A 13,392-nucleotide genomic window follows, 5' to 3' on the forward strand; every position below is an offset into this window, starting at 1 on the left:
TGGTTGGTTATTGAATTGGTCTTTTTTCTTTTGTTGTCGCTTTCGCTTTATTATTTTTCGCTTGTTATTGGCCATCATTATTCTTGCTGGCACCTCGACAAAAGAATAATGACTATCTCGTGCTGGCAGTCATTTTCTTTTTAGATACGTTTGATCTGCACAATAATCGTTCAGACGGCGTCCAACCGTTTTCACGTGCTATATTTCCTTTCAACAATTTTCAGACATTTCGATCCGACGCTATAAAATGCCGAAGGGAATCACGAACAAAGGTTACACGACGTCAGAATATTTTTTAACCCGTTGCGAGTAAAACAACAAAGTGACGTAATTTCGTTTTAAATAAAACCAACAAACATCGATCTATTTTAAACCTACGCAAGTTAAGTATTTTAAAATGGAACTGTAGTGACGTCAACAACTTGAAATGACTGTAAGCAAAGGGATTGCATAGCACTGGATTCCTTTGTTGACTTTTCTTCCGGTGGAAACTCAAGTCCAAACACCTCCCGACCCATGTTTGATCCTTCCATCATCCCGCCCACCCCCTTTTCGCCACCGCCGGAGTGGCAGCTACGCGCTGATAGGCTCAAGTATATTTACCCCGCTACAACACCCGGCACTCGGTGTCGAGTCGGTTACCTCAACACCATCGAGACGGGCGTGCGATTCGCTTGTTTTTCGCTTTAATCCTAAAAACAACCCCATCAAGAGCCGACTATTTTCGCTACTATTCAATCGATTGTGAGCTAAAGACTTTGTGCGTGCTTGTGCCCCATTATGTACAGCTGAAAGTTGTTGGTCGCCAACCGCGATACCGCGAGGGAATCTTCACAAAAAAAGATACTAGCGATGGCTTTCCAATGTTACGCGCACTTTTCAATCTAAGCAGCGTCGACCAACAAGTTCGATCCCCGTTTAGGATCTCCCGACGACCGATAAGAGATGAAGTTCTTCAGCAACAGCAACGAAATCACCGCTGTGTAAGTTATCTTTAAAAAAAAATCAAATTCCAAATTAACTTTCAATCTTATTTTAATCCAATTCAAGCGCGTTTTAGTTGTATTAGTGTTAGACTATTTTGTATCGCTGGCGTGGGCGGGCGACAAAAAGTAATCAGTCGAGCGATAAATGCGCAGGGTGGAAAAACGCATCAGGTTCTATTGAAAAAGAAAAAAAAAAAAAGAATTGGTGGAGCGTCGGGACAAACTTCTGTGCCGTCTCCCGGTAACTATTTGCACTCGAGGCAATAACCTGCGATGAAATATGACTAGAGTGGGGGGGAAGCATCAAGCGGGGTGGACAGGAGGGGGCAGGTTGGAGGGCGGCACGGACAGGGGCGCCGTGGCATTTAAGCGGAAGAGCTATATAATCCCTCATGTGCCCAAGTTCAAACGGTGCCAGGCACGTACGACATAGTAGTGACAAGTTCTGTTGCATTCTCTCCCAGCTGTTTTACGTCGTTGTCGTCGTGGCCTGGCACTTGAGACCATTCGATGTTTCCTCACAACACTTTGGAGCCCGCGCTGGCTGTACTGGTTTCCATGGACACTCGACACACAGTTGAGTCGATAGCGCAACGACGACGACGTCGACAACGACATTCAACCGAGACTTATTATAGCCCAAGAGTTCTCTCGAACAGTGCAACAAACTAACAGCCAAGTAGTTGATTAAATAGCTCTTGTGCTGCTAGCCTCACCTAGTTTCTCGGCTTATGTATTAGTTGCCCCGCTGTGCAAGTTATCCATTAAAACAGTCAATTGATTTATTTTCTCATTTCGGGGTGCGTCGACTTGGAATCAAATCGTCAACATGGGTAATGCGTCAAGCAATGTGACGAGCGGCATTAAAAAGCAGGCAGAGGGTGCCGCATCATCAATCTGCTACAAACTGGTCGATCTCAAAGGTAATGTCTTCCGACACCTTTATTCGTTTGTTATGCCTGTCTACTTAATCATCTTTTATTACTGCTGCTGGTTTTATGTTTTTCGCCGGAACAATCCATCTACAGGGGGTGGGCTCTTGATTGAATTGATGAAGAAGGCCTCTAAGACCAAAGATTTTACTGAAGTCGACAAGACTATAGTAGAAATGGTGGAGCCCTGTCTCTACAACAAAGGCCTAGGTAAAATGGTTCACATCGCACATCTCGTCTTGCTGAGAAACAGGGGTCGAGCCAAAACCAAATTGGTAAATCTTTTCTCATTAAATTATATTACCGACTATTCTATATTCACTCCGGCCTCGTTGCACGATCTAATAGTTACCCTGTCTCAAAGAAGTCGAAGATCCCTACAAATTCGACATTGAAAAATACGTAGCGGATAACTTCTCCAACGATAAAGGTATGACAAAAACCAAACTTTTGCTTTAAAAATAAGAAATTACAGTAGGGAAAATTCGTGAAAATCTAGATCCGACGCATTATCGGGAAGTTTGCTGGGATTTAGACCAGCGGGGCGGTGTCGGAGAGACTGTTATGCATCTGTGCATGCTGTCGGCTACATCCATTCACGCAGATTTGGCGAAAAGGCTTCTCAAATTCTACCCGAAACTGATTGTCGACATCTACCTCGACGAAGAGTACTACGGTCTGTATCAATTCTGTTATTGTCTACTTAACACGCAACGATCGATAACGTTTTAATCGCACCCAAACAAGGCGAGAACGTACTTCACATCGCAATTGTTAACGAAGACCCTGCCATGGTTAAATATTTACTGGACAACGGAGTCAATTACCAGGATCGTTGCTGTGGTAATTTCATGAGTCCAGAAGATCAGAAAGCCAGTCGCTACGACAGTCTCACTTCAGAAGTCGTTCTGAACGACGCAGTTACTAATTACGACGGGTAAATGACTACGACGATGGAGAACTATGGAGACAAAATGCAGTTGTTGACCCAGGATTCAAATTCTTTAGTTACGTCTACTGGGGTGAATATCCGCTCGCGTTTGCCGCTTGTCTCGGCCAAGAGGAATGCTATCGACTGGTGCTGGCCAAAGGCGCGGATCCCAACGGCCAAGATACTAATGGCAATACCGTACTCCACATGCTTGTCATTTATGACAAGACGGTAATACAATTTCAAACATTCTGCAAATCCAGTTTTGACAAAAGTGTGCGGATATACAGGCAATGTTTGACATGGCGCACGAATTGGGTTCCCTGTTGAACATCCGCAACCGATTGGGTCTCACTCCGCTGACTCTGGCCGCTAAATTAGCTCGCCGCGACATGTTCTTTCACATCCTCAAAATTCAAAAAGAAGTCTACTGGCAATTGGGTAAGGATTACATCACGCGAACTACATACCGGACGTTGACCGTTAAAAATAAATAAACCTTGGGTCTATTTTTTCTTCTTTCTAGGTAACGTCACATGCAGTGCTTATGCCCTTCCCCAGCTGGACACGATCGATGGTGCTACTGGGGGCATTGACAAAGACTCGGTCCTCAATCTCGTCGTTTTCGGAGTATACAATTAGAAAGTTTCAGAAGTTGTTCTTACCTTATCCATATCCGTCCGGTTTTCATGTAGGATTCAGAAGCCCATTTAGAGCTGATGGATGATGTCGTCATCGACCTTCTTCACGCAAAGTGGAACACTTTCATCAAATTCCGGTGAGCGTACACCTACATCGAAATCAATGAATAGAAAATCACTAATCAGTAATCATGGGTGGGATCAAACAGGTTTTATCGCTGCTTCTTGCTTTTCGCCTTGTACTTTGTAATCTCGTTAATCTGCTTCACGGTTCGCCCGAGTCCTCCCGTTCGTTTGAGAGAAGAAATGACTACAACGCAAAGTTACACAACCACCGACATGACTTGGCCCTCATCGCCCTTTTCGTCAACAGAGATGCCACTGTCGAGTACTACAAACTGGCCAACCGAAAATGACACAATTGATTCGACGGCCTACGACGATTTGAACAGTACGGTCACCGAGCCAATGACAACAACCCGCATAGAAACTACCATTCCAATCACTAGTCCCAGTCCTCGACCTACCAAAATCTCAATGGCATCCTCGGTATCACCCAGAGATAGACACAGATACAATGTGGAGGACGCGTGCATTTTACAACACGTAATAACGAATTATATTACGCCTCTTATTTGATGGATGGTATTAATTCATTCTGTTTTTTTTTTCCCCTGAAAAAGTACGATTCTACGATACAAGGCTATGCTAGGATGGGCGGAGAAATTGGCGTCTTGATTGGTGTAGCCTTGTACCTTGGCGCAGCAGCTCGAGAAGCTCGCTTTCTCGGCAGGAAAATGTTCTTTGAGAATCTAGTAAGTTCCAACTTACCATTAAAAAAGATGGTGGTCCTTAAACATTTTCATTACTTGTGTAGGCCACTGCTCCGTCGAGAGTCCTCTTTCTGATTTCTTGCATGTTCGTCATCGCCATGGTCTTCTTGCGCTGGTTCTGTCTGAGAGCCGAGGAAGACATCGTCGCCGTGCTCGTCATGTTATCGACAGCTCCGTACTTCCTTTTCTTCTGCAGGTACGTAAAACATATAATTAAAGAATGGGTTACAGAGAAGCAGGTTAGAGACATTGCATGACAAAGAACAGCACAAATCATTAGAAAATTATTCCAATATTAAAACTTTAATTCAATTTCTTTGATATTTCGGTGCGATTATGAAATCAAAGAGGTTTTAAGAAAGTTGGGCCTTTCGTCGTCATGATTTACCGAATGATTATGGGAGACTTGCTGCGTTTCGTCACCATTTACGTGGTATTCGTCATGGGTTTCTCTCAAGGTAAACAGCTCTCCCAAGTTGGGAGGTTGCGCATGACCAAACCAATGTAACAACTACAATCAAAGAGCCAATTTTGAGTTATCAGATTGACTGGTTGATTGGAATCAGACACAAAAAGAAAAAGAAAAAAGAAAAAACGTTGGCTAATTCATACGAATACTTTCTTCTCGACGTATTTCAATCCGTATAATTGGCTAACATGTCAGATGATCCGGGATTGCGAAAAAAAAAAAGAGAATGCAAGACCAATCACCCCAAGTAGTTGTTAATTCAAAACACACAGGTGTCTGGCCCCATTTCAAGGCAGCGCTACATATGCGTTGCGATCAAGGCTAAACGCATAAAATTCGGACTTGGTTTTTTTTATGACGATCCAATGTTCATTTATGGAAATGTAATCGCTGTTTTTTCTTTCCTCAGCGTACTACATCGTGTTTCTCACTCATCCGAACAACCGTGAGCACGCCGAAAATCCCATGCCAACTCCGGTCGACTCAGTGATGATGATGTTTCTCATGTCACTCTATAATTTTGGAAGTACCTACGAAGCTTTTGCACGGACGGAACATGAAACTGTAGCAAAGGTACTATCGACTAATATTTACACTTCCTTCAAAGTAGCTTAATCAAAACTGTTTTCTCTCTAATTAGATTCTTTTCGTCGTTTACATGGCAATTGTCGGAATTTTGCTGATTAACATGTTGATCGCTATGGTAAAAAATTTGACACAAACCTATTTAGAAAACTAACTATAATAATATGTGCTGAAATTCTGCCAAACTAGATGGGTAACACTTATACAAAAATCGCCGAAACGCGTAACGAATGGCAACGACAGGTAATAAGGCATCCAAGATTAAACTGGAAAGTTGTAAGCTACTAACTAATTTCAATTACTTGTACGTTCCAGTGGGCTCGCATTGTCCTCGTCGTGGAGAGAGGTGTTGATCCTAAATCCCGATTGGAAAATATGGTCCTCTACTCGCAGCCGATGGTGGATGGGAGAAGGGCGTTCATGCTTCGACAACAACAATCGGTAAACACAAGCCGGCCGGAAGTCACGAGAATATCTGTAACTGAAATAACCCCCATATATACTGTATCTTTTTCCCTCCTAATGAAACAGGATGAAGATATGGAAGAGATGAAGGAATTGGATGACATAAGAAATACTCACAAGCGAAGCATTGCACGGAGAGCGGCAAAGTTGGCAGAAGCCCAAGCGGCAGCGAAGGCTGGCACCAATGGCAGCAAATGCTCGGCTACTCCCGTAATCACTCAAAACGTCAATTTATCAATTACGAAAAACCAATTTTAAAGTTTTTTGTTGTTTTTGTTGTTGTTCCGCTTTTTTGTTTCAAAAAAATCAACCGTAGAAAAAGTTTTCAAAGAATATACAAACAATTCCACTTCTCTGACGAAACAATGTTTACTCCAAAGCTTGTCTGATGGCCCCATTGATTCTCTTCAGGGCATCCAGGTTATCACATTCATGAGCGACACGCTCTAGGGTTTTCATTTGTTCAGCGATTGCGCGGCGTAGATTGCATACTTCTTGTGATTCTTTTTGGGTGGAGCTGCAGCGGAATTCCGTCATTGGTTGATAAGGCTGGTTGGAGGACAGGAATTCGAGAGAGTATATACACTTGTCCAAGCGTTTGAGCGCTCTACACCGACGAGCTATCAGTTCCAACTCGACATTTAGCCGTTGAAGCGAGGAGCAGTCTGGTAGTGGATGAAACCTCGACCAGTGGGCAGCTTGCTGGGCGTAGCTCGTGACGAAAAACTGCGAAAATTGATGCAGACTTTCATCTGCATTCAACATGCCGTTGACGAGCTGAAGGAAAGTAGAAAATTTCGAGGGATCGCTTTCAGCCAGCAAAATGTCTAAACTCTTCTTAACGGCTTCTCGCTTCAGATCATTATCTATGTACTTGACTCGGCCTTCATCCCATTCTTTTTCCACCTGAAAATGTAATTCCTGAATGTTAAAAAAAAAGGTTCGTAGGAATATGTGCGATCAATCTAGATTATTACATTCCACGGCGGACAAAGAAAGATCGGAAAGCTATCCGTTCCAGGTATCCAGGCGTCAGCTACTCTTGACGGATCTTGAGAAAAGACGAATTCTGGTTGGAACGTTTGCCCCAATTTCGCTTGAACTGCAGCGAAAACGGCCTAATAATTAAAGCAAATTAATCGTTGTGTCAAAAATGAAAGAACAACAATTTTAACCTGCAAGGCTTCCAGTCCATCCTGATCTGTTATGGCGTAAGCGAGCAAATACGCCTCGTCATCTATTGTAGACAAAGCACTTAGCGCAATCAGGCGGTGATGGCGGTCCCAGGTGAAGGAAATGTCAGTAACGTAAACGATGCGAGAATGAATTCGGGCGAGTACCGTTTGATTCTCGTTCATCACGGCCAAAAGAAGAACATTGTCTTCTGGATTCCAGATAAGAACAGACGATTTGGACCGCAGCTCATCCACCCACAATTTCACGCTGCTCTTGTCGTCTGGATCGCGACGCTCAAAGTTCGCGACACCGTGAGATCGGCAAACGTTAAACACGTCCTGCCGTGTCACACTCATCATTCGTATACTGGTTCCTGAAGCGCGTAAAATGTCAAAGCTGAAACTCGTTCGAACAAGACAGATTGAATGACTGATGTGTCTACAGATCGAGAACTAACCGGTTATGGTGCCGTTTCGTAAGGTTTTCACGATTTCGTCCGAGTTCCAACCTCGACGCAGCAACTCTAATATCCAATCCTTCTCCTGTTTGCTCAGATTCTGTCGATGTGGCTCCTTGATATCGTGACCGTAGTGCGTTGGGCAATAGTCGCACGAGATTCGATTTAACTAGAGTGATAAACATGTCAGTAATCAGCGTCAATCAATTTAAAATGTGATCCCGAAACTGAACATACCACTTTATCGTGAATAAGGCGAATTGAAGCTGTGCAGGTTCCGTTCATCTTGATACTGTCTGGCCTATTATTAGATTTTTTCTTTTGGCCGCTCTCTTTACAGGCTCTAATCCGCTTTGTTCCGGAGCGATTGCAAGCATAGTAAATGTACACCGAAACTTTTTGATTGTCTGATCGCCTGATTTGCTGATCTCCTGATGACCGATTGAATTTACTAGCCGAGGATTTCTCTTCGGAAGTTTTCCATGCCATGAATTCTTCCATCGACGTAAAGTTGTGAATTTGACTATCCATTTGGAATCCGTGGACCATGGTCAAGTGCTTTCTGAGATCGTCAACTCTCCAAGACTAAAGTATCAAAGAAACTAAATTACTTCTCCACTCAACACAAAGCTTTAATAACAAATCAAGCTTGTACTTTGAAGCGACAGTTTTCTTCTTTGCAATACACAGATGCGTTTTTCACGAGCCGCAAATGATGTATCTTGCCGTAGTGGCGAGAAAGCTCTTCGAAACGTGCAAATTTCATAGGTTCTTTTGTGGGGCACTTGTCGCATACAAAAAACTTTTGCGCCGTAGGCCCATCACCCGTTGTGACGACCACATCAGGATTCATGGGGCAGATTTCGTAGTTTAACGTTGAGATATTTTTATGACGCTTCTTCTGACCAAGAGCAGCGGGAGTATTTGGTTGGGCGTCTGTGGAATTACTGATGGGCAGTTTCGGAAGAAGTCGGCGAATTTTACTACTGGTGATATCACAACCATGGTTTCCGTCCGAGAAATTCGTCTGTGAATCGATTGTAATGACTTGACTAGAGGCTCCTTGCAATGAAGATTCCATAAGAAATAGTGTTTGCCCTTCTCCTGTGATGTATACTGGAGATACATAGTTGCTTACATCTGATGTATTGCTCGGTAGAAAAAATTGTGCTTGGTCCTGTAAAGAAAAATGGAAGATTTAAGTCATAGAAAAAATAAACGATAACAACTTTCACAGTACTGATATTAGAGTAGCATTACTTTATTGAGGTCTGAAACCACTGTAGGCACTTGAGGGATGGATAGATGTGAATCATCGACAAAACCACTAGTATTTTGCAACTGAAAAGAATTGTCACATGCATTTTCTTGTGACACATTACAAGTAATGGATGAATTGTCGAGTTGAGAACTGGATTCATCAGTTGTGATAATCACTAGGCTGCCTTCTTGATTTTGGTCAACAAAATTTGACAGCGTCTGAGTAATATCAAGCACCATCTCCCCATCTTTGTCCACTAGAATGGTCAATTCTCCATCAATTTCAGAGGAAGATTCAGGTAGCGTTGCAGTGAAATACCCAGGATCATTTTCCATTTCCTTAACTCATCACAACAATTGTACAATTTCCTTCTTACAATACTAGACTTTGTAGAATGCAGATAACTTAAATTAAATTCTGCAGACAAGAAAACAAAACAAAATACTGTTAAAGACTGATGGAAAACCATTCATCCACTGGATTATAGAATACATCCTCGACTGTCAACACGAGTTGCATTTCTACAGATTCGAAAAAATTTAAGACTGATACTTGTCGACTGCTGTAAAACTTTTTACGTAGTACATATTTCCGAAGCTAGATGGCGTCGCTTTTTCAAACTCAAAAGCGAACGAAAATCAAGAGAAAAAACCTCGTTAAAACTAATCACCCGTGCGATGTAATAAAAAGTATACACAAATTACCTTGCGGTTCACGGTCTTTGACTAAAAAATAAATATGTAGAGAGAATTATGATATACATCCTTACACAAATTGGGCTACGAGCCAACTGACATGTGACGAAGTCGATTCAACTTTTCACTTTTTTCTGCGGACGGGAAAGTTCCAATGACCCCTTCCAAGGCAAATGGATGGACGAAAAACATATATTTCCAGTGCGACGAGCCAGGAAACCGCCGACTTTGAACTGCTAAATCAGCACGGGGAGCTCATAGACGTCACCAAAGATGAGCCCCACGTCTCCATCCACAACCCTTCGTTGAAGTTTCTAAAAACTGCACAAACAACGATGATGCTGAGCTGCGCTCGGGAGAATAAGCGTCGTCACTATTTCCAGCTTATTTTTATTACCAATCAGACAAGCAGGAGCCACGTGAAAAGAGCATGCTGATGCATTGACGACGACCCGAACATTCATAATCATTCCAAGCCCCAACGAATAAATAAAATAACAATTCAAACTACCCGCGCTGAATTATTCGAATTTCTCTCTCTTTGCCGAGTGTTGAAGGCTCGCAACTTCGGGGTTGATTGTATAGGCCACCCAGAAAAATAGTTTCATCATCGATGGAGTAACTCTGCAAAAAAAAAAAGTAAAACACAAATATTTCCTTGACAAACACACACAATGACGACGATGGTATACAAGAGGGGGGACACCTCGTCATTTCACATTACACATACGTCATAACAATAACTGTGACGACACATTGCGCGGATAAGTGTCGGCATTCACGAGATGACGGAGCAATAACTTCCTTTTGGCTGTTGTGCGTGTATCTTTTGTATATAGATTTACGAGCTACGCGAGCGGCTGGCCGGCCCGGCCGTCTCTCTCCTAGAGAAGAAGCTTCTCTTTTCGAAAGTAGGAAAACAAAAACAAAAAAAAAAAATCCCAGGTCGCGTTTTTCGCGTTCCGTTCTCCAAACAAAATGTGTTTCTCAGAGATTTTTGAGGAATGGTGGCGATTTACTACACGGAGCCCCGTCGGTTATTCGGTCGGACCGTCGCTTTCGGTTTGTTTTTGCTTTGTTTTTTGTTTGTATGCGCAAAATATAATCCTGGAAACTGATCGTGTTCTTTGACGTTGTTGTTTCGTGTAATAGGGGAACCATTCCGAGTTCCGACGTTTCATTTCAACCATCCGTTTGTCATCACAGTCCATCATGTTGTTACATTTTCTCTGACATTTTTTGATTTTTTGTCGAGGGCCAGCATCGCCGTACGGTTCGTTAAAGGGGAGAAATGAAATTTGCTTTCAACTCTAATCTTAATCGGTCGCCCGATGAGCTTTTGGTGGGGGGGAAACTGTTATTGCGCACACTAGATTAAATATCAAAACGGGACTGGGTGGAACGGAATAAAGACCCACGGCCCGGGAGAGAGCGGCTCGTTAGTTACGGCATGGATCAAAGCCAAAACGTTATGCAACCAACTAAAGCACAAGCGAGAGAGAGAGAGAGTATCATTGGTTCACGGTGTTTTGTGTCTATTTGGTCAATGACCGATGATAATGGCCACCACCCAGACCGGCCTATACGATCACGGACATTGAACACCCAGAAAACTCCCATTAAGATAAGTGTAACTAAAACCAAGCAATACTCAAATGATTTGACAACTTATATATATACCTACTAGGCTTTAAAAAACAAATAATAATAATCAACCCCATCAAGAGCGGGTGGATTTTTCATTGGATCTCGAACTATGCCCGGGCATTCCTGGCATAGTGATCGGCTTCATCATCAGCTCCTTCATCGGCCGACACGTTCCTCATTTTTCCTCGATGGCCATCGAACAACTACAAACAATAAGAAGAAATCCATCAACCCAAAAAATACTATAGAGAGAGGGGGGGGGGGGGAAAAGAATGGATGAATTATTCTCATCGTGGTGTCTTGGACGGAGGGAGGATGGAAATTGATTCCGTCCTCCTATCACATATTGTGTGCGTATAGTCGGTACAAATATATTTGTGCGTCGGCCCTTTTCCCGACGCTTTTCTTTCCAACCCGAGTCTTCTTCTTCTTCTTTTCTCTTTCTCTATTATTAGACAGTGGAAATGAATGACCTCTGACGGTTCTTCTCATAATTCAGACCAGCAAACGGCAACGATCCTAAACCACCAATTTCGTGGGATTTACGGGTTCGGGTCGTTCGTACACAACACACACACAGCGGGAAAAACCTTTTGGGCTCATTTCTGGCCGTCGTCAAAAAAGGTTGCTGGATGAAAACACTTGAAACTGCCACACACACACACACACACACACACCGGGGGGAAAGCAAAATAGAAGCAGGTGAAAGACATACAAGGGCCGCGTTGGCTATTACACAATCTGTTTCCAACTTTTTCCCGTTGTGTGTACTCGGCAAGCTGAAAGGGGGGATGGAAGAAGCGGATGGGCGCTGCTGGATGATTATGTCGGCTGGCATGTGCTTATTGTCGAAACCCATCACAGATGATTGTGTCCCTTTGACGAACTTTCATGCCCCACAGTCGTACGCGTAGGGCAGTAGAGCTCGGCGTCGTTGCGTGAGTCTCACTCTGTCTTTCTGTGTGTGTGTGCGCTGTTTGGGTCGAGTATAAATATATTCGTGTGGTGTTCCTTTACCAACAAATAGATATAAATATAAGTGGCAAGAAGACGACGACGAAGACGAGAATGGAAGTAGAAAGAGAGAAAGAGAGAAAAAAGGGAATAATGGGAGCGATTTACGAGCCATGGCGTTTGCCAAACGCTCCCGTGCGACCCATACACACAGCACAACCGGCCCATGGATGTTGAGCTGCATGGCTCCTCTCTCTCCCACCCCCACAAGACTCTTTCTCCTAACCACACACAACGATTTATGGAAATGGCTCTCTTTCTTCGTCTTCTTCTTCTTCTTCTGCTTCTTCTTCGTCATCATTGCAGCAGCAGGGCCGTTCAAATAGAAGAAGAAGAAGACTATACTGCTATACTCTCATTCTCCCCTTTCCTCATATATATATATCTAGAAGCATATAGTAGACACACTACGGTATAGAGTTATAGTGTACATTACCCGACTCTTCCTTCAACTGGCTCATTTCAACTAGAGAGGAGAGGAGAGGGGCCAACAAAAGACACGAGAGGGACACAAGACGGAGATGTTTTTTCTCTTCCGAAATGGAAACAATCTGAAAAGAGTTGCATTTCAAATGGATATGACTCCATTTCTCTTTCGGGGCGAGGAGGGGTGAGAGTGTTCGTTGCAGTGCGGATCGCATTTCGGGTTGGCTAGGCCGAAACGAGACGGCGATCAATAATAACGAGAGATCTTTCCCCCCCCCCCCCATTCAAAAAATTGGCTTTGGCCATTCGGTTTCAATCGTCTACGTAACAATCGGGTTAGATCAAAGAATAACGACCGATTATTTATATAATTCCGTCGGAGCGTGAATAATTGAATTGAGCCTTACCTGACTATTTATAGAATTTGTCGTGAGGAGAGATGTAGCAAAAGAAAAAGGGCAGCGCCAAAAACGTTCCATCGTTTGAAGTGGCGGCAATGCGGACTGCGGACCGTGTCAATGATGTCAGACTTTCACTCTCGGACCCGCTGGCAGCGAAAGAAAGATGACAGCCGTATACATTTGCCAGTTCGGTTTCGCTTTATGGAGGTCCTACATTATATATATATCCATCGCCGTTCTGGGGGACGCAGTAGGTCAGTAGGCCTTCATATAGTGAAAATAAAAAGAGAAAGATTAATAATAGACGTGCAGTGCAGTGCACAAGTGCATCCATGCAGAACTAACTGCTGAAGGCCAGCGAAAGTGAAGAGGGCGGCTTTCTTTTTTTCTTTCGGATAGAAACAGATGCATTTTGATTGTTACCTATAAATATACTAGGTATTCTGTGTAATAAAAAACATACTCTATAGCCT

At 43.3% G+C, this 13,392-nt stretch overlaps 2 protein-coding genes across 5 annotated transcripts; one reads left to right on the forward strand and one right to left on the reverse strand.

The window, feature by feature from the left end:
• The first annotated feature begins 37 nt into the window (after positions 1-37).
• Positions 38-6,191, forward strand: LOC124342591 (transient receptor potential cation channel subfamily V member 5-like). 2 transcript variants are annotated; one of them, XM_046795619.1, is made up of 19 exons: positions 38-983; positions 1,833-1,909; positions 2,015-2,193; positions 2,267-2,348; positions 2,418-2,594; positions 2,666-2,855; positions 2,927-3,080; positions 3,140-3,290; positions 3,376-3,479; positions 3,545-3,627; positions 3,700-4,096; positions 4,174-4,305; positions 4,368-4,519; positions 4,672-4,781; positions 5,202-5,365; positions 5,433-5,495; positions 5,567-5,620; positions 5,693-5,818; positions 5,909-6,191. In XM_046795619.1, exons 1-19 carry the CDS (start codon positions 946-948, stop codon positions 6,098-6,100), a joined length of 2,625 nt encoding a protein of 874 aa, XP_046651575.1. In that variant the 5' UTR covers positions 38-945; the 3' UTR covers positions 6,101-6,191. The 2 variants fall into 2 exon arrangements, with proteins under 2 accessions (XP_046651575.1, XP_046651576.1); XM_046795620.1 differs by lacking the exons at positions 4,672-4,781; positions 5,202-5,365; positions 5,433-5,495; positions 5,567-5,620 and having other exon boundaries at positions 4,368-4,522; positions 5,680-5,818.
• LOC124342601 lies at positions 5,680-13,176 on the reverse strand. 3 transcript variants are annotated; one of them, XM_046795633.1, is made up of 10 exons: positions 12,926-13,176; positions 9,829-11,281; positions 8,736-9,752; positions 8,131-8,652; positions 7,713-8,060; positions 7,476-7,644; positions 7,018-7,391; positions 6,820-6,960; positions 5,960-6,748; positions 5,680-5,858 (listed from the first exon to the last, which is right to left on the reverse strand). In XM_046795633.1, exons 3-9 carry the CDS (start codon positions 9,069-9,071, stop codon positions 6,212-6,214), a joined length of 2,427 nt encoding a protein of 808 aa, XP_046651589.1. In that variant the 5' UTR covers positions 9,072-9,752; positions 9,829-11,281; positions 12,926-13,176; the 3' UTR covers positions 5,680-5,858; positions 5,960-6,211. The 3 variants fall into 3 exon arrangements, with proteins under 3 accessions (XP_046651589.1, XP_046651590.1, XP_046651592.1); XM_046795634.1 differs by having other exon boundaries at positions 8,736-10,055; XM_046795636.1 differs by having other exon boundaries at positions 5,680-5,852; positions 8,736-11,281.
• Between the last annotated feature and the right edge of the window lie 216 nt (positions 13,177-13,392).

Source organism: Daphnia pulicaria, chromosome 6, assembly GCF_021234035.1.
Source record: "Daphnia pulicaria isolate SC F1-1A chromosome 6, SC_F0-13Bv2, whole genome shotgun sequence".
Classification (NCBI taxonomy): domain Eukaryota; kingdom Metazoa; phylum Arthropoda; class Branchiopoda; order Diplostraca; family Daphniidae; genus Daphnia; species Daphnia pulicaria.

Excerpts from the sequence above, each read along its gene's own strand:
- LOC124342591 (XM_046795619.1), top strand. The coding sequence starts at position 946 with ATGAAGTTCTTCAGCAACAGCAACGAAATCACCGCTGT. Across the intron at positions 2,349-2,417 it reads TAACTTCTCCAACGATAAAG|ATCCGACGCATTATCGGGAA; the intron begins GTATGACAAAAA and ends GTGAAAATCTAG. Across the intron at positions 4,782-5,201 it reads CGTCATGGGTTTCTCTCAAG|CGTACTACATCGTGTTTCTC; the intron begins GTAAACAGCTCT and ends TTCTTTCCTCAG.
- LOC124342601 (XM_046795634.1), bottom strand. The coding sequence starts at position 9,071 with ATGGAAAATGATCCTGGGTATTTCACTGCAACGCTACCTGAATCTTCC. Across the intron at positions 8,653-8,735 it reads TGGTTTCAGACCTCAATAAA|GACCAAGCACAATTTTTTCT; the intron begins GTAATGCTACTC and ends TTTTCTTTACAG. Across the intron at positions 7,645-7,712 it reads GCCTTATTCACGATAAAGTG|TTAAATCGAATCTCGTGCGA; the intron begins GTATGTTCAGTT and ends TTATCACTCTAG.